Raw genomic sequence first — 23,871 nt, 5'->3', positions numbered from 1 at the left:
CAGAGACACACTCCAAACGCCAGTTGAACTCCAAAACCCTGATGTAACGTGATTTGACTAGCTGTTCAGACCGATTCAGAGCAAATGCAGAAAGGTTTCATTGACCCACAGGACAGAAAGAAAAAAATAAGTACTTCAGAAAGGATCCTGGAGTTTGTGAAGGAAGAGCAGCACCGAAGCCGAGTGAAAGGATCCCCGCTGGCGCCACAGTAGAAACACTAATGCAGCCTCTGCTGCTGCATTTCTTCATGGAGAAGTGTTCTGACCCGATGGACAAACGTGTCAAACAACTGGACGCCTGCTAGCTGTGGCTTCATATGACCTGAAGTCGACCCGCCCATCAGGTCTTTAGTTCCACTTCAGTGAAAATTACAATCAATTCTGTTCCCAGTGGAAGAGACGTTCATATAAGCTTTTCAGAAAGAGAGTGAAGAGGACTGTGGTTCTGAACAAGTTTAGTTGGGGCCAAAAACAAAAGCTCAAAATGCATTTACATCTCCCAGCCACAAGGTGGCATCCAGTCAGTGTGAGTGCAATCTTCCAGGGAGGGCAGTGTGTGTTGCCACGGTAACAAAACATCTGATTTCGATAATGAATTAAAAAAAAAATATATCTCAATGCATCATACACATGAGAAAGAAAAAAATACAAATAGCTGCAGCAAAATAAAACTTAAGTGTGTTTTTAAAATGCATTTGAATGGAGGTGCAGCATTGCTCGGAGGGGAGGGGGGGGGCTGTCGGAGTTAAACATATCCAGCTGGTCACAACAGCTTAGTGGTGCTTCATCTTGTGGTTCTGTATACATTTCTTTTTATAAAATATTTTATTCATACAATCATTTAACTATAGCAACATTACTATTTAGTTTCGAGTGTCAACATATCAGTCGCACACCACCTCATAAGAACAACAGTATATAAACAAATGCAGAAAAATTATTCTGGATCCTTTCGAGTTCGTCTGTTGCGTTGCTCGAGTCCATCCTGTGTCTGTACACCGGTCTGTGATGAACTGGGGAGTATTGCTGGTCCTGGTGGTGCAAGTGAGCAGCGCCCCCTGCTGGCTGTCCAGGAGAACGGGCCCTGCGTGGCAGAAGATTCTGTCGGTCAGCACGGTGAAGGAGCCTCACGCCGGCCCGTTCACCACCGGCTCCGAGGGCGCTGCACTGCGGTCCGGCCTGCACACACGACAGCAGGAGTCAGAGGGCGAGTCACTACTCCAACAACTGAACTGTCTTGTTGATCAAGCAGACGGTAAAAAGCTGCAAACTAAAGCAACCCCTCACACTTACTTGGCCTCTTGGTCCCCAGACATCTCCTCCAGAGGACCGTTGGGAAGTTCCACAGTGGGCCGACATTTCTCACCAACACCAGGACAAAGACTAGCAGAAGACAAACACGTTATATGAGGGGTGGCATCCCACTGGGGGTAAAACCTGGTCTTTATTTGGTCTGCAGGACACGAGGTGAACACAGGAGGCAGTGTTGAGCACAACGCTAGCGATGTGAGCTCAAACACTTGTGTCGAGGACGTTCGTGTATCACCAAGTGGCTCATGTTCATTCCACCTGGAGCAGCTCGTTACTGGTTTAGTGCTTTGCTTTCTGCCACGTCGGCTCCAGGCTGGAGGGAATGTGGAGCCAACAAAACCATGGTCCGGTGGGTTGAACACTTAAGGTCACGATGACGTTCAAAGGTAATTCTGGTTTAATCAATAGCAAGTCTGTAGGACGTGTGTGTGTGTGTGTGTTAGTGTCTGACCCTGTCTTGGGGCAGCAGACTGCAGCTGAGCTGTTGATGCCCGTTATCTCAGAGTTCCCACACTCTTCTACCGAGTATATCTCTGAAGCAGCCGCAATCTTCTCTTCATCACTGGAAGACAGAAATATACACAAACACAGACACACACACACACACACACACATTAACAGATGGAGTGTGTGCGGTTGATACCACAGAGACACAGAACAGAGATGTGAACAGTGAAGCATGCTGAACTGACAGAACACGGTAAAACAAAGGATGGTTTGTTTTGAAATGGGAGAAGTGTGTGAGCTCTACGTCAGAGGAGCATCACGATGTACAGCAAATGGAGAAAGTTCACTGTTTGGATTGTTTAGCTAAGACACGCTTCACCTTTTAACTACGAGCAAGCCAATCGTAGGCGGACCTATGCACTGATTAGACCCAAATTGATTGTACCAGCCGTCAGTCTTGCTTTGTCTCAGAGAACCACCAATAATCTTGATGAGGCCTCAATCAAAGCAAAACACCACAGACATTCAGATCCACCAGGCTTCTTAACATCCAGCACTGGCCAGCCACTCTTCTCATGCTTGGCTCAGCTTTTTTGAGCCGTCAACTAGAAATAAACAGAACTTTAAAGTTCATGGCGCTAAAGATGTAATGAAAGGATTTGTAGTAAAATGTCTTTTCCATTGTTGCTGTTGTAGTGAAATGTGGACTAATAAAGGAAACCTGTGGATAAGCCCCAATGTTTCATCCCACTGAAGTGATGTCCAGTGGGAACCTGATGAGCCGTCTCTGGAGACACGTCCTGACGTCACAAATTATGACGCCAGGATGTGATTAACCGGGCCAGTGCCACAGCCATCAAATCAAATACAACGTAAAGAAATGCCGGTAGAAACTGGCCTCTAACTAATTCACTTCAACGAGCTCGCAGTGCGAAGAAACCGGAGCCCAACCTGAGTAAAGCAACAATCTGCACTTGGACAACACCTTTGGTAGAAAGACATGCAGAATGGAAAGAATGAACTCAAGAAACAAGGAGTAGAAACCAAAGAAGAAGATCAAAATTGGAAAAGAAAAGTTGGTGGTTGACGTGACAACAAGACTACATCACGGCTGCAGGCTGATCTCTGATTGGCTGTACATACCGATAAGATTTCAACACTCTGAAGAAGACCACACCCACAACGCAGAGCAAAGGAGAGAGGGGAAGCTCAGATTGTAAGTGTCGCTCACTTCGTTCAATTGTTATTTCAGACACACACAGACAAAGTAATGCAGCATCGACAAGCGGACGGAGGATGAGGGACAGCCGCACGCTAACGTGGGCCAATGGGCAGAATTCCTGACGGAGCTCGGAATCACAGTCTCAGTGAAACGGCTCGGAATTGTTCTTGTGTTGGCAGAAAACTGGAACGTTAAAAGAAACATTTCAGATGCTCCAGGTCATCCTGGTCAGCACTTTACACTGACATGGGGCCGTAATGGTGGTTGGGAATCAGTGAGTGGACAGCAACAGGAGGAAGTGCAAGGCGTAGTGTGGAGACCCATCAGGAGCATCAATAGAAATACACAGGATTCGCTGGAGCAGTCTCTAAACTTCATGGCCATGTGTTCACAGTGAGAGCAACAAATGTGACAACAATAATGAGACACGTGCCGACGTGGGAGTGACAGCTGAATTCACTGCTCCCCGTTGGGTCCGACCACAGCCTCAGAACTGAAGCGGTCCTTGGGCCCAGGTGAGATCCAGTGTGAGCGGGACCGACGTACCTCTTGAAGACGGCAGTCTCCGTCTTGGCGTCCACGGTAAGGCTGACCGTTTCTTTCATGGAGCCGTTGATAACGGTTTCTGTGATGCTGCGCTGCTCAGTACATGCGCTCTCCTCTTCAGGCTTGGATTTCCCAGAATCCTTTGGTGCAGTGGACAAGGTAGAAGCCACACTCGTACCAAGCCAGCCATCAAAGTCTGAGGGAGACACAGAGGCAGTTGGTGTGAGGTCTGGTAAGAACAATCATTCCAGCTGTGGTTTCATCCAAACATGGCTAACAGCACTCGATGCTAGAATTTAATGTAGCTCGATTTCATTCCGCTACTCAAACGACTTATAAACGGAACCAATTCTAAACAGCAGAAGTTCCGGCGCTGCACAAATCAAAGGTCTAACATGTAGAACCTTGTTACAGAACTACAATTATCAGCTCGAACAGCTAAAATTGACCTCAAGAGCAAACTGAAGACTCCTACCTTCACTCTGGATGGGTGCATTGACCCCAAGTGGGTCCATTGTCTCAGTGCTGGTTTCCATAGCAACAGGCGAGTTGCACCTCAAGGGGTCTTTGGGGCTGAAAGAGAGAAAACGGAATCAAAGAATGAGATTTAGTTGAAAGGAGAAAACAGCAGAGAGTGCGACGTTGCACCTGACGGGGGTGAAGTTGGAGAAATCGGCCCAGCCTTCAGAGTTGGCGGAGGCAGCACGAGAGGCGCTCCAGGTGGCCTCGGGGACGGCCTCGGTGGGGGGCGGAGAGGAGGACGAGGGGGGTGACGTGGCGGGATTGTTGGGACTGGAGCCGGCAGCCGTGGATGTACCTGTGTCCATGGGGATGTCATCAAAGTTGGCTGTCCACACCGGCCCTGAACCATGAAGTATTCACCACAACGCGTCAGGGACTGGACTCACACAAGTCGAACACAACTAGTGGAAGTGAACAGATTGTAGCTGGACAAAATCAGGTGCGTACCCGTGTCAACTTCCATCCTGTCATCAGTGCCCAGGTTGGAAACCTCAAACGGATCTCGTTTGACGTCCTCTTCCTCTGAATCTGTGCTCTCCTCACTGTCCGTGCTGCCTGAACTCCTGGACAGAACACATTCCACAGCTGAACAACACGGACTCAAGCATTCACTACAAGTGAGAAGGGAAATGTTTATGGCGAGATCAAGCTCACATGCAGAAATTCTGACAGAGCAAAATAACTTAATTACATAAAAGTTGACACAAAAACAGCCCGAGCTGTTTGCAAGTCTGCAGCTTTCATTGGTTTATTTTACTTCATGGTTTACAAGCAAGGACAAGAGAAAATCAAGATTCTAAAGACACTAATTCATGTTCAAAAAGGAGTGTGAGACATAGAAAGTTATTCATCCTTTCACCCTGCATCCTTTACTTATCATTTCACAGCTATCTCAAAAAATTAATGTGTCGATAAAAATGTATCCTTTTTCATTTTCTTATACGGGAGAAAATGTTGTAAAGATATTTTTTCTTATTTCATTAAACTGCTAAAAATTGTTAAAAAGGTAAAATGGTTAAAAATGGCAAATAAAAGTCTTTAGATTTTAATGGGAGCACATTCCAGAAGTGGAACCTTGCTACGACGCACTGTATGGAGACTATTATTATTATTATAAACTGTCATTCTATTTGACTATTATTTTAGCAGTTAAGTTCATTCAGAATCACTGTTAATCCCTGGGGGGAATTCATTCAATCTGGCTCTCATTTACAACCAAACAAGGTACAAATACAGCAGCTCAAAACAAACAACACAAAGGCTTGTAAACACAGATAGGCTAAAACATTTTTTTAAAAAGGCACAGTGGTCCTGAAGTGTTCAATGTGTGGGAGGTTTCTGTCGAAGGCTTTGCTCGTGCTCAGTGTCAGTTCCAAAGTGTTGTCTGGCGTGCTGAGCTCACCTCGGGCGTCTCTGTGCCTCTGGTGCGAAGGTGACGTCTTTTTCATCCCAGATATCTTCCTCATCTGAACCAGCGTCTTCAAACTGCTGGATTTTCTCCTTACAGCGCGCTTCAAACAGAGCTATATTCGCCTGTTAAAAGACAGTCACTTGAAAACCTGCTTGTACAGGCATGATATACAAAGGTTGATCCAACAGAGCAGATGCATGCTGGGAAGCACAGATTAACGTCAACACCTACAGCATCTCAACAGAACCTCAAGAAAAATTAGCTGCAGCGAGATTATCAGAAGAACTTGATCTCATCCTGCACAACATGAAGATTGTTAAGAGGGGCGTGGCCTAGATATAAAGAAGCTGCTTCTTTTGGCTCAAATTTACTACTTTCAATGAATGATAATTATAGATCAATAATCAAAGTACTTACACTTTCATTTGTATTCAGTGAAAAATTGATGTCTGATATTCTATCAAAGGGAATACTGCAATGTTAAAGAGAACAGAGTTAGGCTTGGTTATAGTCGTTAGGCATTCATCATGTACAGCAACAAACAGGCAACACTGCATGTACAACTATATCCAATCAGGACCAGGGATGTAACGATGCATCACCACACAGTTACAACTCCCCACACACACCATCAAGTAATCAGTGGAGTTAAAAATAGAATGCAGTGCAATGCCAACAGCAGAGGGCGCAAACGAGTTTTGCCAATTGTTTGTGAGCATAAAGCCTTTCTCTCCATAGCAGCCAGCTTCAGCATCTTTCCCACAGAGGGGGTATGGTCACTGTTCAGAGCTGCTGCCTGGCAGTGTGGACACACTCAGACTCCTTGAAAACAACATGTGAATTCCAAACTGGGGCCTTTGACGAAAGTCTCTTCAATGAACAATCACCGTTTATTCTATGAGATTTGATTTAGAACCCAGTCAATTTATTTGATCATTGCTTGGACTGAAGCCATTTTAAGTTATTAATTTACAAAAAAAGAAGAAGTAAATAAGCCTTAGTTCCCTTAGTCAGTTACAGTACCTACCTTGGTAATAAAATGTAAGTTTAATATGATAATGTACTGAAAAAGAAATTGAAAAAAAACTATTGAGTTAAACAGAAATACAAATATTTCAGTTGCAACTTGTCTGGGAATTTTATGTTTAAAAAATGTAACAATGAAAAAATAGTCTCTTGAATGGCGTGGAATCATGAGCTCAGTGAATCGTTACATCCCTAATCGGGACACGTGCCACGTTCACTACCACATGAAGACAGCGAAAATATCGCGTTCATCCGTCCGTTCTACACTAAAGCACACACAGGAAACAAAAGCAGTGATCTCTGTGTTCTCAGAATCAAAATCAAACATTTGGGCCAATTTTCTGCGTTAAATGCTGAATGTAATAGAGCTGAACATGTCAGACACACCGACTAACAAGACGACGAATTAGTCTGCTTTTAATGCAGGATACCAATTTGTTTAGCAAATACTGCATGATACCAACAGGAAACATCCAGTAAATGTTTAAAGTGATACCCAACAACCTCACTTTTATAGTTTAGGACACAAAGCATGCAAAGTGTACATTTCTAGAATTTCCAGACGTACAAGAGCTGATAAACCTGACACCCAACCGACGGTTCCAACATCTGCGGTGTGTACAAGCTGAGGTTTACCTCAAGGCAAGCTGAGCTGCATGAATTCAATCGTTTGGACCTTTGAACCTTTCCAAACAGCCAGGATTTTAGCCAAGTGGAAATCCCAGGCATGCCCACATATACCTCATAAGCTATGAACTAGAATTTCCCCGCAATTGGTAGAGTACGAACAGGAGTGCTGTGATTTCACCTTCCTACATGTGCATTCATCATAGCTGGTCAGTGTCGACCTCTCAGTCAATAAATAAAACACATTTGCTGGGGAATTGGTGGAATCAACCCTTGGTGATCATCCAACCCCGACATGCACGGTCCAGAAAGAGTGAAAGCACAGGTAGGAAACCAGCACCACTGACAGGTACACAGTGCAGGGCAGTGATTAAGTCAGTCATTGATGTTTTCCAATAGAGGCATTAATTAAGAGCATCAACACCCGAATTTCATTTGATCCAAGTCCCCCAAAATGTTAATTTTTAAATTCATGTTGCTTCCATGTTATCTGAAACCAAACTGAACTCCAGTGTTCATGTATTTCGACATAATCCAGCTCATTTTTCTGTGGTTACTTCCACACATCAGAAACATTACAATCTGCATGAAGTAGTCGTGAGAAAAAGTCAAGGTTTCTTATAAGAGGAAGACAACTTGAACACAAACTGCCGATTTGAGCACACCTGACGTTTGTGAAACAGTTTAAATTTGAACCTACTTTTCTCATCACTGAGCAACTGACACTTTCCCAAAACTCTATAACCACCATAAACCAACCCCAAACCAGCTCGCCCTTCAGAAGGTAGAAAGAAACAGCACACCACATCGTGAGAGGTGCACCTGGTTTCCACAATTGATAGTTTATTATAGCAGCCACAAATGGCAGGGAACGGGGTCTTCAGAGCAATCATCAGAAGAATATTTCCGATGAGCATCATGACTGTCAGAATCTAATTGTTTGATGTATAGATACATGGAATACATTCACAAATGTAGAAACCTGGCACAGCAGCTCTCGGATGTGTTCAGTGTCCTGTCCCTTCACGGTTGTACAGTAATAATTAGACAAGTCTCGTTATGCAGGATGAGTACTCACTCCACAACATCGTCTTGATCAGCAAACTCTTCGTCATTGAAGCCGAACTGCTCAATAAAATTGGACGTCATTTGTTGCATCTGATAATCAGAAAAGGCCTGGCAAAACCCAGGACCAACGATAATGATATAGTCTTGGCTCTACACAGAACTGGTCAGTAGCACTTGCAGTACAAAAATTAGCAAATAGATACAGATACTGTATTGTCAAAACAAAGACTGTACCATGTGATGGCTAGATTGGTTAAAACCACAAAACATGCATTTGCAAACAAAAGCCAAAATGCCTAAATCATTTCATTAAGAAGTACAATTTAATACATGTTACATGAACAAACCAAACAAAACATGGTAGAAATGTGTGTGCAGGACCCATAGTCACAGAATAACTCCAACTGAAGTCTCTTAAAAATACTTTAAAAGAAAGACATTTTGCCCTTCCTTTTTAGGGAGAAACAAAAACGCTGAAGATGTGGACATGGCACATGGTCAGCGCTTGTGGCTATGGGTTTTTGTGTGTTGGCATGTTCTCGTGTGTGTTTGGGTCTTACTTGTTGAAGAGAAGAATCCTGGTGAAAGCTGCTGTCTTTGAAGTCCACCTCGTCGTCACTGGAGGAATGGATGTGGTGTGTATTGACCTGGACAAACACTCACTTTAGCCTTGAGAATGGGCTCTGTAGCATTGGCCACAGCACCATCCTGACGGTGGAGACTCACCAGGTCCACAGTGTTTCTTTTGTTGGTGTCAGCCAGCTGCCCAGAAATAAACACCTCCCATTTCTCTCTGTCTTCAGTGGGGAGCTCTGTAGCACACACATTATGGAAACAAGGGTGAGCGATGCCATGTGAACATTAACGGCGCGCAAATGAAGAGAAGGCGAAGCCTTGCCTGAGATGAGCTGTTGTATCTGTGGTCCATTTGGGCCTTTGTCACAGTTATGAACTATAGAGTTGGCTATTCTGGTGAGGTGACCCATGTAGCCCCGTCGCCGACCACCTTCAGCTCTAAAACACAAACCACAACAGTCAGGCTGCTGCAAGACCAGTGCTCAGCTTTACCACTGAAGACACACCAAGCACACTCACTGTTCTTTCTCATTGGAGTTCCAGGCATCAACGATTCTCTGAATGAACTGGCACTTTTGAAAGAGCTGGATGGAAGAAAAATACACATTTAACCCAAAAAATAGTATCCACACTACTATAGTTACAACAAGGGATGGGGCTGATCCGATCCAGTATCGGTATCAGGTTCCGATATGAACGTAATTCACGGATCGCATTCCGATCCAACCTGCGGAGGTTTCTGATCCGTGAAGCTTCATCTGTGCTTCTGCTGAAAGTGTTTTTGTTCCGGCTGCTCTGCTCGGCTCACTGCAAAATGTGGAATGGATTTCGTGAACGGAGGTGGGTCTCAATGAGACAGTAGTGAGTCAGAAAATCTATTCCCACAGTTTGCAGTCAGCTTTGCATATTATGGAACTAGCGCCGTTGTACTATCAGACTTTTCATGATAATATGTTGCCGTTTGATCAGATTTTACACTCAAAACATCGTAAAGTATTGACGTGAATGGTTGTAAAGACGTTGTACAGCGAGGCAGACACTCTGCAGCCAGGCATCAGCATTTTAAACTGCCAGTTCGCCGAGGAGAACGGCTCGTTCCTTCGCAGTAACAGGCGATTCACGCCTCTGTGAAGCTGCATCCTACTCCACACTGTAATCCCTGAAAATAGTCCCAATGGTTGGAGCTGTGTTAGAGCTGTACAAATTGCATTTTGTGCTGCGTTGCTAAAGAATTTCTCCAGGGATTAATAAATCGATTGTGAGGTTTTAAAGATGGAACTAGTTTCTTATGAGATGATGACGTCACTCAGACCCCACATTGTCCACATGGAACTAAAATAGTTTGTACTGCTTCCTTTTCTCACCTTCTACTGACCTCAAGTTGTCTTTTGTGAGAAAACATGCAAACATTCCAATAATTCATACTTTACTGTAGAGAGGAGTTTATTACTGCATCATATAAAATCAACTGTAACAATAATATTAAAATAAACAGCTTTGGTATCGGAATAATATTGGTATCAGCAGATATTCAAATTTGGGTATGTGGATCGGATTGGAAGTCAAAAAAACTGCATCGGTGCTTCCCAAGTTACCACAGTAAGTTTCCAAAGAACACACACGACATTATGTAGATTTCTCTACATGGCTTAGTTCTACTCATCAGGAAGGGAATAATTAGAAACAGAGTGCAGAGAGAAGGAAGTGGGTCAATGAGTCACTGTGCTACATAATGTATTGAAGTCGTACATGTCTGATGAGGACGCTCTCCCTCTGATGTTCCTGCTCCATGTCTGGCTGGATATCTGTGGGGGCGGGAGGCATCGCCAGAATCATGGCTGTGCAGATTTCCACCTGAATGTGGAGGAAGTTGTTCCAGATGTATCTGAAATACATATCCTATCGACACAAAACGGAGAAAAACAGCCATGAATATAATAAATGAATCACATCCTCTCCAATACAGCCTGATGGACAGTGGACAGAGCGACCATCAGGCCAATGCTGGTTGGGTTCATCAAGTGGCTTATTCAGACATTTCTGATGCGCAATCACAACTAGCGACACAAAAAGACAAGATACCTTCATCTTGCGCTAAAAGTCTTTACATTGGATGCACAATACCCGCAAAGTGAAGACGCTAGGTTATGATCAATGGTGGCCACACCGTGGGGCAGTGGTTAATCTCGCCTCACAGGTCATGGGTACAAATCCCACCTGGGGCCTTTCTATGTGGAGTCTGCATGTTCTCCCTGTGTGCGCGTGGGTTTCCTCCCACAGTCCAAAAACACGCCTGTGAGGATAACTTGTGTACTTAAATTGCCCCTCGGTGTAGATGTGCGTTTGAGTGTTTGTCCTGTGACATACTGGCTACCCGTCCAGGTGAATCCTGCCGTCACCCACAGGGGGCTGGGAGCAGCTCCAGCCTCCCGCCACCATGAACAGGCCAAGTGGTATAGAAGATGGATGGATGTTGCAAAGTGAGAGAGACGGGGCGCTGTACTCACGAGTATGACTCCCAGTGTGTTGAGGTTAATGAGCTCTGTGTTGATGCTGTGCGTGTTGCTCTGCAGCAGACTGGCCACCAGTCTCACTACATTCAGTCTGGTGTTTCCCACTGGGGGGTCCAGCACGCCCCATGTTGTCTTCATCACATTCTTCTGAAAGTGGGAGAGTCGACACCAGTCAGAACATGTATGAACATTGTGAAATACAGAAAAGGTACTAAAGTAAAATGAATGGATGAATATTTCTTTGTGAAAAACTTGACTTTTATTTTACTTTTGGGGGTTCCAGTAGCAGCTGGTGAAAGTCTTTGAGTCGAGGTCTCACGGCCTCCAGGATGCTGTGGTTGACTGAGAATGAAGGGTGGGACATCCCAGGAGGGCACTCCATGTGACCTTCAAACCTGCAGCATCCAAGGACAAGTGATGAGATAAGCCCTCCAAACCACTTTCACACACTCAGCATCATGTTTAAGGACACTTTGAGCACAAAAAGAAGAATCAAACCCTCAACTTGTGGACCTGCGCTAAAGTCTGTCACTGCCACCCTCATTTGAAACTCTCTTTATTGTCAAGCGCCTGACAGCTTTCAGAGACACTTAAAGCGGAAACGTGGACAGAAAGCACATACGCTGGTCTCCGTGTCTCAAACAAAGTGAGGAGGATCTGGATGACGCTGACGATGGCAGAGTCATTCTTCTCCTTGTCAAAGATATTGGAGAGCAGCTGCTCCACCGTCTCCTGCCTGAGGGGACATGAAGATGAAGCTGGTATTAATATCCATCACATGAACGCAGACACTGTTGTAAATGAGGAAACAAACGTACTTCTCAAGTGTAGCTAGCAGGGGGTCAGGCTCGGAGCAGCCTTGGACCTGGAATATCTGGTCTCTGCTTAGTCTGATGATCTCACACAGTGACTGGGAGGCATTCGAGTGTCTCTGTGCCCGAAACAAAGAGTGACTTTAAAACCTTCAGACTGTAATCAAACTCGCCTGTTAAAATAATAAATGATCCCCAAAATGCAGAAATGCATTCCTCAGTTTAGGAAGAACCCACATCAACATGAACCATGAACAATGAAAGAAACGCACATCTTCATCCTGAGAAGACTGTACCATGTCCACCAGTCTCTGGATCACCTTCTCCTCATTCAGCCACTGGAAAGAGGAAGAACGGAGCATATTAGGAAGTCAAATTCAAACATTCGGTCATCACGCCCTCCTTGCCGACTGGATTTGGACAAGAAGCTGTTCTCGATGGAAACCCAATCAAAGCCATTAATCACTCCAGAAAAACAACAGTTCCTTTTTCAAACGGTGTACATACTTCAAGTGATTTAGTTCAGTCCTTTTATTCCAGGAAATGGATGTGAAACGCATTAAGTTAGTTGCTGTGAATAATCATTTGCCTGTTTTTGAACAGTCACTATAGCGCATTACCACTTTTGGAGGATTGAGAAAAGCTGGCAGACTTTGCCGGACGGGTTCTCGTACAACATGATTCCATCAAATAAAAGAAAAGAGCTTTTGTAGAGCAACTCAAAGCCACACACTCTAAAAGTTTAATGGAAACTTATAAGCTTGGGTAATGTATGAATTCGACCAACATAACCTTTTACATAAAAACACTTGTAGTTTCTTTAATAATCAAGATATCTCAATGAGACTTTCAGGGAAGGTGCATCTCTTTATCATTATCATGAGAGCTTGCACCAACAGACTGAAGAATAGCTTCTTCCCCATGACTGAAGTTACTGCTGCAAGGATCGTTTGCAAAAAAATGTCAACATATGGCCAAAATACCACCAGCCCGTTGGGGCAAGGTGGGTAGATGATTCAGTTGCCCGAGCAAAGCTTTTACTAGCCCCGGACATTCGGACAAGCCTTAATGTGTCTTCAGGTTAAGATGCATTGAGAGAACTCTTTGTTAATGTTTTTGAAAATGATGCAATGAAATGAATCTGAATGTGAACAATTCAGTCTCACTTCAAACTGTACAATCTTTTTTTTTTTAATTTACAAAAGAACCACTGACACTTTGATTCCAGGAGGTAAATAGGAGTTCATTCCATCAAGTTTGATTAAATAAAATCCAAACGTGTTTTAAGACATCTGTGTCATTTGTACTTTTTGTTTTCTTTTAAGCATAGGGGGAAAAAAAACCTGAAAAATAAAATAAAATGGTAAATTACATTTTTTGTGAGAAAATCTGAGATTTTATTTTGAGGCCATATCTCCCAGCCCTAATATGCAGTTTAGCTTGTGGAGAGAAAAGCTGTGTTCCTCACAGAGAGAACGTCCTGCCGCAGCTGCTGTGGCTCGATGCAGGTCAGCATTCTGAGCAACAGGTCCATGATGGCAGACGTCCCAATGTGTTTGATCATCAGATCAACAAAGTCCTCCCGCTTCCTCAGAAAATCCACTATCTGTAAAGACAGTCAATGATCGCACATCACAAAGTGTTGACAGAAACGCTTTGATTCATGGGGTCATTTGTGGAAGGCTCACCTGTTCAGGTTTGCGACCTATGAGAATAGAAAGGACCTTGGAGAAGAAGCTGGCGAGCAGCGGGTTGAGAGGGTGCTCATTCTGGAGGAAACCATAGAGTTTCATCAGCAGCTTTTCATCTTCTCCTAGTCTGTCGTTGATCTGGCTCACATCTGAAGTGAGCAGCTCACACGATATGTTGGGATACCTGCAGGGGGCAAAGAAAACCTGCCCTGAAATTTGCAACTCAGAGAAAGTGATAATCCAGGCCTAAATGTTCAATACATGAAATCAAGACTTGCAGTGCAGTAAAAACGAATAATGGTATTTTAAATATTGAAATCTAAAATTGAAAACAGCAGATTTATGTATGCCCGCAAATTCATCCCATTGATGTGGGTTTAAAGTTAATGACGAGTAAGTGAACACCCAGCTTGGTGCTATGAATGGAAATCTTCACCAACTTATTAATATAACTGAAGCTCTGGCTTTTCAACAGTGGTATGTGGAATGTCGGACTTTTAAAAGTCCGACATTCCGACATAGTTTGACAAACTAAAAGATATCCAATATAGGTAGAATACAAAGCTGCAATATACTGGAAATGATATTAAAGCATAAGTATTTTCCTAAAAATGAACATGGCATTGTGTGAATTATCTTGTGCCACTTGTAGAGTGCAGAGCTGCCGTACCACTCATGTCACCTGTTCCAGCTGCACTGCTTCACACATGCACATTCACACTTCAGGCAAATGCCCCCAATTTAGATTTTCTACTCACAAGTGGCTCATATCTGATCTGTTTTGTGATCGTGTGAAAGTTAGTGGTACAGTAAGGTTCAAGGTAGGGATGCACCGATACCTATACCAGTATCGGGTATTGGTTTGATACCAGGCATGGGTGCCCAAACTCATAAAAATTGCCAGTGATACCACGATACCGATACCACTTGACGGCAGTGCACAGTTTATGGCACTTCACTGCAAGGTGGGGGCGGGCAGTGAGGAGTGCACAGCTTGCTCAAAGCTGTTCCACTGACTCCTCCCATAATTGGGTAGCTCTGCTCTGGCACATGGCACCACAAGAGGAAGTACTTCCTCCTCTTCCCATAGATGAGCATGTATGGGCGGAGCCAGTCCAGCTCAGACAGACACAGCAGATTCTGAATGCAGCTCCTAGGATCTGATATTCTAATGGAGGAAAATCAAGGAGGAGCTGGAAACTTTGAATACAAGGTTTCTGGACCGACCAGGCCAGGAGGAGTGAACAGCTGGAGAAGATGATTTCTTTAAGGAAATGGAAGTTCAAGACACACCTGGGAATAATTGCAGTAATAATCGTGGTGCTCCTGAGCCAAGGCTTTTATTTGCAGACTGTAAACTTCAAACCTTTGAAACGGGAACTTTCATTCACAGAACTTTAGTGTGAAGCCAAGTCTTCATACGCCCTAATGTGAAAGGCTCCAGCCTCTGTTGTGTGAATCTGGATAAAGTATATCTGAAATGTGGATGAATAAAAGCCACGTTTAAGTCCGTCAGAAATATGACACATAACACTTTCAATTGAAACCCCTGGAGCTCACCTACAGCAAGCTCAATTCTGGCCGACATTACAACACACTGCAGGGATTCACATGATAGTTCTGAATTTCTGAAATCCAGAAAAGCTATTCCCATTTTTTTTGTCAATGTAGAAAAATCCTGGACATTCTAGCACAAATCAGTGGATCTAAGAGGTGGATACCTGTGTGATATTTCTCTTACTTGTATTTGACCTTCTCCTCAACATCAGTGCTGGGTTCCTGTGTGATGAAGGTCACCAGGTCCTCCATGCACTGTGGCCTCAGCAGGAAATCCACCAGCTTGTGATTCTGGGCCTTGCACTCCTGCAGGACATCGTCCTCATCCATGACCTCTGTGAGGGTCACATCCTCCTTCTCCAGCAGCGTGTCGATATGGGATGTTGTGTGGAGGTCGAATTTCCAAAACATGTTGGCTCTTCACAGGAAAGGCCAGATGAGCGTACCGTGGATTGATGTGCATACAGAACAGACTGCTGCTCCTACCTGTGAGTGTGCGGAGTCCAGGCAGCGGAGCTCAGGTTAAAAGGAGATCTGTTCTAGTCTTTGGGAATTGTGGCCCATTCCAGGCGAGCCAGTCGGATGGGCAATCAGGCAGACGGCGTTGATGAACAGAGACGAAGCACACATAAAGTAGTTCAACAGCACACACCTGTGAGGCACACAGAAACACTGGTGTTACAGTTCTAATCACACACAGCTTTTAGTCATTGATCTCAGACAAGGCTCACTTCTCAGAGTGTCGCATGCACCACATCCTGAGTCAATCTAAACGACAACGAAGGGCAGCTGAATGGTGGTTGAATGTTTAGATTCACTACACGTGTGATAGAAGGCAATCAAAATTCCTGATATAACAATTTGAGGAACTCTGTTTTAAAAAAAAAAACTTGGAATTTGCCAGTTTTCTGATTTTTTAGATACCCCCCCCCCCATCAAGACGAGTTAGCACAGCATAGCAACTTTATTGATAACAATTTAAAACATCACAGTTGACAAGTATTCATTAACACAGTCATCAGGACTGTCCCCAGGATCGGTTATGGAAACAATATGTTATTATATTTCTTCTCCTGAACTCGGATAAAACTGAAAGTATTATATTTGGCCCAAAACACCTGAGAGACAAATTATCTAAAGATATAGCCACCCTGAATGGTATCACTTTGACCTCCAGTACCACTGTGAGGAACCTGGGAGTTATTTTTGACCAGGATTTATCTTTTAAATCACACATTAAACAAATCTGCAGGACTGCCATTTTTCACCTAAGCAATATTTCCAAAATTAGAAACATGCTGACTCAGAGTGATACTGAAACTAATCCATCATTAATTACTTGGAGAGTAGACTATTGTAACTCTCTATTATCCTTTTTTCCAAATAACTGCTTAAAAAGTCTTCAATTGATTCAAACTGCTGCAGCGAGAGTCCTGACAAGGACCAGCATAAGAGATCACATCACTCCAATACTAACCTCTCTTCATTGGCTCCTGTTAAATCTAGAATAGAATTTAAAATCCTGCTTCTAACTTATAAAGCTCTTAACAACCAGGCCCCATCTTATCTGAAAGAACTGTTAGTCCCATATCTCCCAAGAACACCTGGTTCTCAGAGTGCTGCCCCCTGGAGGTAAGAAATCCCAGTTTCAGTTAGGGAGGCTGAAACAGTCTCTACTTTTAAGACCAGACTCAAGACTTTTCCATTTAGTAAAGCTTACATTTAGGGCTCCTTCAAAACACTCTCTCTCTCTCTCTCTGTCTGTCTGTCTCTCTCGACTAGGGTCCGTTTCTCGCCAATTACCCGAATCAAGGTTTGTATCTTCCCACCCAATCCATTTCTGTCTTCCCTATCCTTTCCTCTCCTCTTTCCCCTCACCCCAACCGGTCAGCAGAATGCCGCCACCACTGAGTCTGGTTTCTGCAAAGGTATCTTCCTGTTAAGAGTTTTTTCTTTCCACAGTCGCAAATAAACTTGCTTGCTCGTATGGATCCATTGTGTTTTTCTCTTTTCTCTGTTAAAAGCACCAAGAGATGACTGTGTTGTATTTGGTGCTATATAAATAGTTGAATTGAAAACATAAATCCATAGTGCTAGCGAGAAACTACATGATGTGGCAATCTATCCGAGCAGAATTTATGTTTGTCTGATTAATTTTGACTTCAGAGTAAGCTGCACAAAGCAGGAAAATTACTCAATGTGTGGTGTTCTGCAGTTCGGACCAATACTGTGACGAGAACGGCCAGAACAGAAGACCAGATCAAAACTTCGTACTTGGTAAGAAAAGCATTTGGAGTGTTAAGGATCCATGCATACTGGAGGTTACAGCAGACTAGTAGCTGGTATCCTGCAGTACTCCAATGCTCGCTTTCTTTTGTTTTTAACCATCTGCATTTAATAGTCACATGAAAATCCAAAGCACAAAGTTAAAGCTGTTCCTCTATAACTGATCTGTGAGCAACACTCAATAAAATGTGTGTTTTCTCACAGTGTTTTAATCACAGTTGAACAAAAGTTATGTTCACAAGTGCCTTAATACATCAACTAAAACATCCTCAGCTTAGAAGCATGAGAACGAGCTCTGCATACTCGGCTTACAGCACGGACCTTACAATCTAATACAAGGGGGTCAAACGTACGTCCTTTTGACCTAAACTGAGCTGCTCCAGGGTCCAATCGGGCCCACAGGATATTACATAGTGCACAAGCTACAAAACAGACAAGCAAAGTAACTGTTAGGTACGGTGTTATTGAGTTCGCATTAACTTCTTCCGCCTAAGCAAAGTTTCACTTTACAACACCTAATCTGTTAAAAAAAGGAGTGCGTTTCCACTGTGGCAGCAGACAGAGAGAAAACGATGTAGTTAGTCTGCTGGGCCACGGGGGGGGCTGTTGCTTTATTTTATAATGAAACCACACAGACATGCGTGCAGAAAACAATACACTATCACGGTGAAGAAAATAGAGCGAACCCGACATCCATATAGACTGATGATGCATCGGAACTTATCAGGGGAGAGTCTCAACTATAAAACTACTGATATGGACGATAAAACTAGAATACTGACCGCGAGTCAAGCTACTATGGGTCCGCTATGTTTGTTTTCAGGGGCAGGACTTGTTTTCGAATGGGGAGGAAGGAGAAGAGATGTGCATGTGCAGCAAGAGGCGCCATATCCTCTACCAGTCTCGGCAGGAGGGAATAGCGATTGAAAGAATCTTTCCACCTTGGGAGTCGAGCCAGTTTAAAAACTTTACGGATAGTGGATCCTACTGGTGTTGTGTAAATGGACCCCCCTAAAAGTGAACAAGGTTTTGTGGATACACTCGTATTTGTTGCCGTGTAAACTGGCCCTGGGAGTGAGTCGGATAAAGTTAGTTGTAAGCGGACAAGGGCTGCAACAACAACAAATCAATACAATTGATTAAATACAATTATTAAAAGTGTTGGCAACAAATTTCATTACCGATTTGTTATGTCATGCGATTTATGCGTCACTCGGCCGCCATTCGCCCTCTCAGAAAAATCAAAGTTGCGGTGCAGCACTCAAGCTAACCGGCTAGCCGCCGGAGGGCGCTCCGATGCTAGGAAGACATCACTAGAGCCGACTGGCATTTGCTCTCAGAAACACACAAGTTGCGGCGCGGCAGTCAAGCTAACTGGCTAGCCGCAGGAGGGTGCTCCGATGCTAGGAAGACGTCACTAGAGCCGACTGGAATTTACTCTCAGAAACAACACAAGTTGCGGCGCAGCACACAAGCTAACTGGCTAGCCGCAGGAGGGCGCTCCGATGCCAGGGACACATCACCAGAGCCGATTGGCGTTTGCTCTCAGAAACAACACAAGTTGCGGCGCAGCACTCGAGCCAAGCGGCGAGCTGCCAGAGCACGCTCAGGTGCGGGGAGACGAAGCAAAACAACCAGTGCAAAATGAAGGATGTAAACAACAGAGGATTCAAAAGGTCTCCCGCCTCGGCTAAGATTACCGTTGCAATATCACATATCTGTGGAGCTCTAAGCCCCGCCTACTTTTTAAACTACTTTCTGGAGGAATCGCACCAGATTTGGCTCTGATTTACTTTACTGCTCTGTATCGCTCCATACTGCTGTTTGATCTCGTAAAAATATAGACAATTTCATTATGTACAATGTGACCACAACAAAGAAAATCTTTGAAGTGTAAATTTAAAGGTTATTATAGCAATATTTTACCAGTCTGGTCCACTGAGGATGAAACTGGACTGTGTGTCGTCCCTGACATACATTAAATCTGATTTAATCATCATCTTATATACATGTGTATATATGTATTTATATTGCGTACATCTTTGTATTGGTTCAGTTATGTGCTTTTAAATAATCAAATAATCGACCGACTAAGCGATTATTGAAATAATCATTAGTTGAAGCCCTAAAGCGCACCCTCAACTAAAATGAGCCTTGGATCTGATAAGCGACAATACAGACATCAATAACCTCCTGGTATATTGAATAGTGTAAGAAAATAATCAAATAGATTGTAGTACACTGCATGAAGTTCACTTCCATAATACAGTTATCTCAGGTCAAATGTCAGCAGTGGCCAACTTCCATCATTAGAGCCACAAACATAAACATCATCCACTCAGCCCAACGGCCAAATTATCACGCTATTATTTTATTGACTTTTATCTATACACGTAAACATGCAGAGACAACTTCTAATCTTCCAAGAAATGCCTGATAAACAGAAAATTACATAACATGAAATAATTAAATAAAAGTATGAGGGCATTTCATGGGAATTACATTTTAATGTAAACTGTACTAACTAAGCTCACTGGATTTAAATATCCATTTAAATGGATCTACACTTGATCATCCAACCAGAACAAAACATTTATTTTCCAAATATTTAGAAAAAACTTGCAATTAGGCTTCACAATTAATTAGCTTTCTTCACATCATAATCTGGAGGGCCACAGAGAAAGCCGGAGAAAGCTGATGTGGCCTGACACCAGGTACACCCAGGTCAGGTAGCCACTCAACCACAGGGCAAACACTAAAAGATAGTCACACCCAGGAGCAATTTCAAATCATTTCTGGTGGATATTCATCTTATTATCACCACGCTCATCCTTCATATTATGGAAAGTGTACGTGTTGAGGTGTTTGCCAATATTTACCTAAAAGGTAATATTTCTGATGTCTTTGGCAAATTGCCGGCCAAATGATAAATTTGACTCATTTGCTGAAAACACTATTGCAAATAGATGATTAAAAAAAAAAATTTACATTCTACTACTCCATTCACCACCAAAGTTTTTGTATATGTCCTCTTTTCCAGGTTTTGCAAAGATTTTATTATAATTGACTCCTCCACTTTTATAGATGACTATAGATTGTCTCACTCAAGATCAACTCAAGATCTGGGATGTTTGCAGCCAATAGATGAAGATTTTAGATAATTCTACTGATCACAGTTTGACTGCAATTAATAATCTCAGTTTACATGGACATAATATTTCCATTAAACAGTACCAATGTGGTTTGAAGTATGACCACTTTACATGACAGCCACACGAACTTTTCCACCCTGGCACCAGAGGAATAAGGAAACAAGACTAGTTATCTCACACCTTCAACTAACCTGTCACGCACAAAGTATGTGGCTCTTTTATTCCTAGTTACCAGTCGGACAAGCTGAGTAAATAATATTCCTTGTTAAACTGGCAAACAGGGATTTTACCATTCCTCAGCGTCCACAAGAAAATCGACATGTTACAATCAACAAGGTTTCCCTGGAAGATGCAAACAAATGGACTTCAAGAATGATCAACTCACTGCTCTGACGACAGAGAATCAGCTCATTCAGATGGCTCTTTTACATAAAGCCACACCGACAACCTGGCAACAAACCTGGGCCCACAACACAGCGAACTGGACCGCACCGGCGGGTCACAGCACTGTTAACTGGACCGCACCGGCGGGTCACAGCACTGTTAACTGGACCGCACCGGCGGGGCAAAACACTGCGAACTGGACCGCACCGGCGGGGCAAAACACTGCGAACTGGACCGCACCGGCGGGTCACAGCACTGCGAACTGGACCGCACCGGCGGGTCAAAACACTGCGAACTGGACCGCACCGGCGGGTCAAAACACTGCGAACTGGACCGCACCGGCGGGTCACAGCACTGCGAACTGGACCGCACCGGCGGGTCAAAACACAGCAATCGGGACCGCACCGGCGGGTCAAAACACAGCAATCGGGACCGCGCCGGGTCCAAAACACAGCAAACGGGACCGCGCCGGGTCCAACACACAGCAAACGGGACCGCGCCGGGTCCAACACACAGCAAACGGGACCGCGCCGGGTCCAACACACAGCAAACGGGACCGCGCCGGGTCCAACACACAGCTAACGGGACCGCGCCGGGTCCAACACACAGCTAGCGGGACCGCACCGGGTCCAACACGCAGCTAACGAGACCGCGCCGGGTCCAACACACAGCTAGCGGGACCGCACCGGGTCCAACACGCAGCTAACGGGACCGCGCCGGGTCCAACACACAGCTAGCGGGACCGCACCGGGTCCAACACACAGCTAACGGGACCGCGCCGGGTCCAACACACAGCTAACGGGACCGCGCCGGGTCCAACACACAGCTAACGGGACCGCGCCGGGTCCAACACACAGCTAACGGGACCGCGCCGGGTCCAACACACAGCTAACGGGACCGCGCCGGGTCCAACACACAGTTAGCGGGACCGCGCCGGGTCCAACACACAGCTAGCGGGACCGCGCCGGGTCCAACACACAGCTAGCGGGACCGCGCCGGGTCCAACACACAGCTAGCGGGACCGCGCCGGGTCCAACACACAGCTAACGGGACCGCACCGGGTCCAACACACAGTTAGCGGGACCGCGCCGGGTCCAAAACACAGCAAACGGGACCGCAGCGGGCCCAAAACACAGCTAACGGGACCTCAGCGGGCCTAAGACACTGCTAACGGGACCGCACCGGGCCCAAAATACAGCTAATGGAACCACACCGTGTCAAAACACTGCGAGAGAGGCCGCAGCGGGCCTAAAACGCTGCTAATGAAATCACAGTGTCAAAATACTGCCAACAGACCGCACAGGGTAAAAACACAGCGAACGGGATCGCACCGGGCCCAAAACAATGCTAACGGGGACTGTAACCGGCCAGAATAGGGGACGGTACCGGGCCCAAAATACAGCTAATGGGACCACACCGGGTAAAAACACTGCTAACGGGGATCGTACCGGCTCGTTGCTTACTCGGCAAGCTGCTGCGAACTACAGACCACATGCAATCAACACAAACGAACGCTACAATATGCAGTAAACTGACGCAGTATGAACGCGCAGTGAACAGATCGCGGTCCCGGCTCTCACCGCGGGGATCCGGTAACGTTGAGGCCGTGTTTAACTGTCTGACAGCGCCATGCTAACATGCTAAGAGGCCTGGTCAACCGAACACCAGGATACGTACCGACAGACAGCGGTACGCGGCGAGTCTCCAGCCTCTCTGAGCCCGGGGCCTCTACAAAACAAACAGAGGTTCCTGCACTACGCAGAATAGAGCATTTAAAAGGATTCTTCACTCGTCAAACGGAAGACCATCCGAGGACACTTTTCAAGATGGCGTTTCCGTCCACTCCACCGACCCCCTCCCCCACCACGCAGACAACAAATGCCAATCAAACCAGTGCTGCCCAGCTATTGGCTGAAATCCTGTCGCTCTCACTCAATCAGGACTTCTCATTGGAATGAGCGTGCATCTTTTTATGACGTCATGACACTACAGACGAATCCTTCTGTCGTCCGGAAGATCGGAGTTTAAAGGGTTATAAAGACTTACTCAGACTGTCTAAGTCGTACAGTGTCTCTCACAGCGGTAAATATGTGTAGATACCCCTTATGTTACGAATAATGAGATTCAAAGAGAATTTCATGATGTGAACCATCAACCCCGCCCGCGCGTTTGCTCGGTGCTATAAAACGAACACACTTTGCACTGCGAAGGGACGCCCATCACCTATAAAGCGCGGCATCGTTACAGTTACAGTTTGTTGCATCATGAAGTAACGTGCTGAGGCGATTCCAAGATTTCACGCTTCGTCTTATAATAATAATAATAATAATAATAATAATAATAATAATAATAACAACAACAACACCCATTCATCTTCTATATGCTGTATATGCAATATATTGTTATTGTGTCAGTCTTGACTCTCTGGTGGCATCAAGCCATTTTCTATGGGGGGTGAGCTGGGGAAGCTGCATCTCCACCGTGGACAGAACAAGAGTTAATGGAAATCTCATCGGTTGTAACTTATTATCGGTTTGTTTCCTTTTTACTTTTTTTTACCTACTGCACTAATGTCCTCACTTTCTCATTCATCTGGGGGTGTGTGAGCGGGTCTGTGTGAGAGCTGAATGTGGGTGTGAATGTTTAGGTTATTCTGTATATATGGTGTGTTTGCTGAGATGAATGCAATGCTGAATGTGAGAATAGCTGCCTGTGTTCCA

General features: G+C 44.7%; 1 protein-coding gene across 3 annotated transcripts; it reads right to left on the bottom strand.

Annotated features, from left to right (window-relative positions):
* Positions 1 to 438: 438 nt before the first annotated feature.
* Positions 439 to 22,988, bottom strand: ppp6r3 (protein phosphatase 6, regulatory subunit 3). Of its 3 annotated transcripts, none has more exons than XM_080522259.1 (25): positions 22,829 to 22,988; positions 15,816 to 15,981; positions 15,514 to 15,747; positions 13,770 to 13,956; positions 13,550 to 13,687; positions 12,354 to 12,419; positions 12,088 to 12,200; positions 11,892 to 12,005; positions 11,538 to 11,664; positions 11,264 to 11,416; positions 10,506 to 10,655; positions 9,276 to 9,340; positions 9,079 to 9,194; positions 8,907 to 8,992; positions 8,741 to 8,827; positions 8,191 to 8,288; positions 5,877 to 5,931; positions 5,451 to 5,581; positions 4,496 to 4,611; positions 4,175 to 4,388; positions 4,002 to 4,099; positions 3,527 to 3,722; positions 1,763 to 1,873; positions 1,294 to 1,383; positions 439 to 1,179 (listed from the first exon to the last, which is right to left on the bottom strand). In XM_080522259.1, exons 3-25 carry the CDS (start codon positions 15,738 to 15,740, stop codon positions 1,128 to 1,130), a joined length of 2,790 nt encoding a protein of 929 aa, XP_080378385.1. In that variant the 5' UTR covers positions 15,741 to 15,747; positions 15,816 to 15,981; positions 22,829 to 22,988; the 3' UTR covers positions 439 to 1,127. The 3 variants fall into 3 exon arrangements, with proteins under 3 accessions (XP_080378385.1, XP_080378386.1, XP_080378387.1); XM_080522260.1 differs by having other exon boundaries at positions 8,191 to 8,270; XM_080522261.1 differs by having other exon boundaries at positions 8,191 to 8,237.
* Between the last annotated feature and the right edge of the window lie 883 nt (positions 22,989 to 23,871).

Source organism: Blennius ocellaris (assembly GCF_963422515.1).
Source record: "Blennius ocellaris genome assembly, contig: SCAFFOLD_50, whole genome shotgun sequence".
In the NCBI taxonomy this organism is placed as follows: Eukaryota; Metazoa; Chordata; class Actinopteri; order Blenniiformes; family Blenniidae; genus Blennius; species Blennius ocellaris.
Note: the sequence above shows the minus strand (reverse complement) of the source record. Positions and strands in the feature narration are given on the sequence as shown.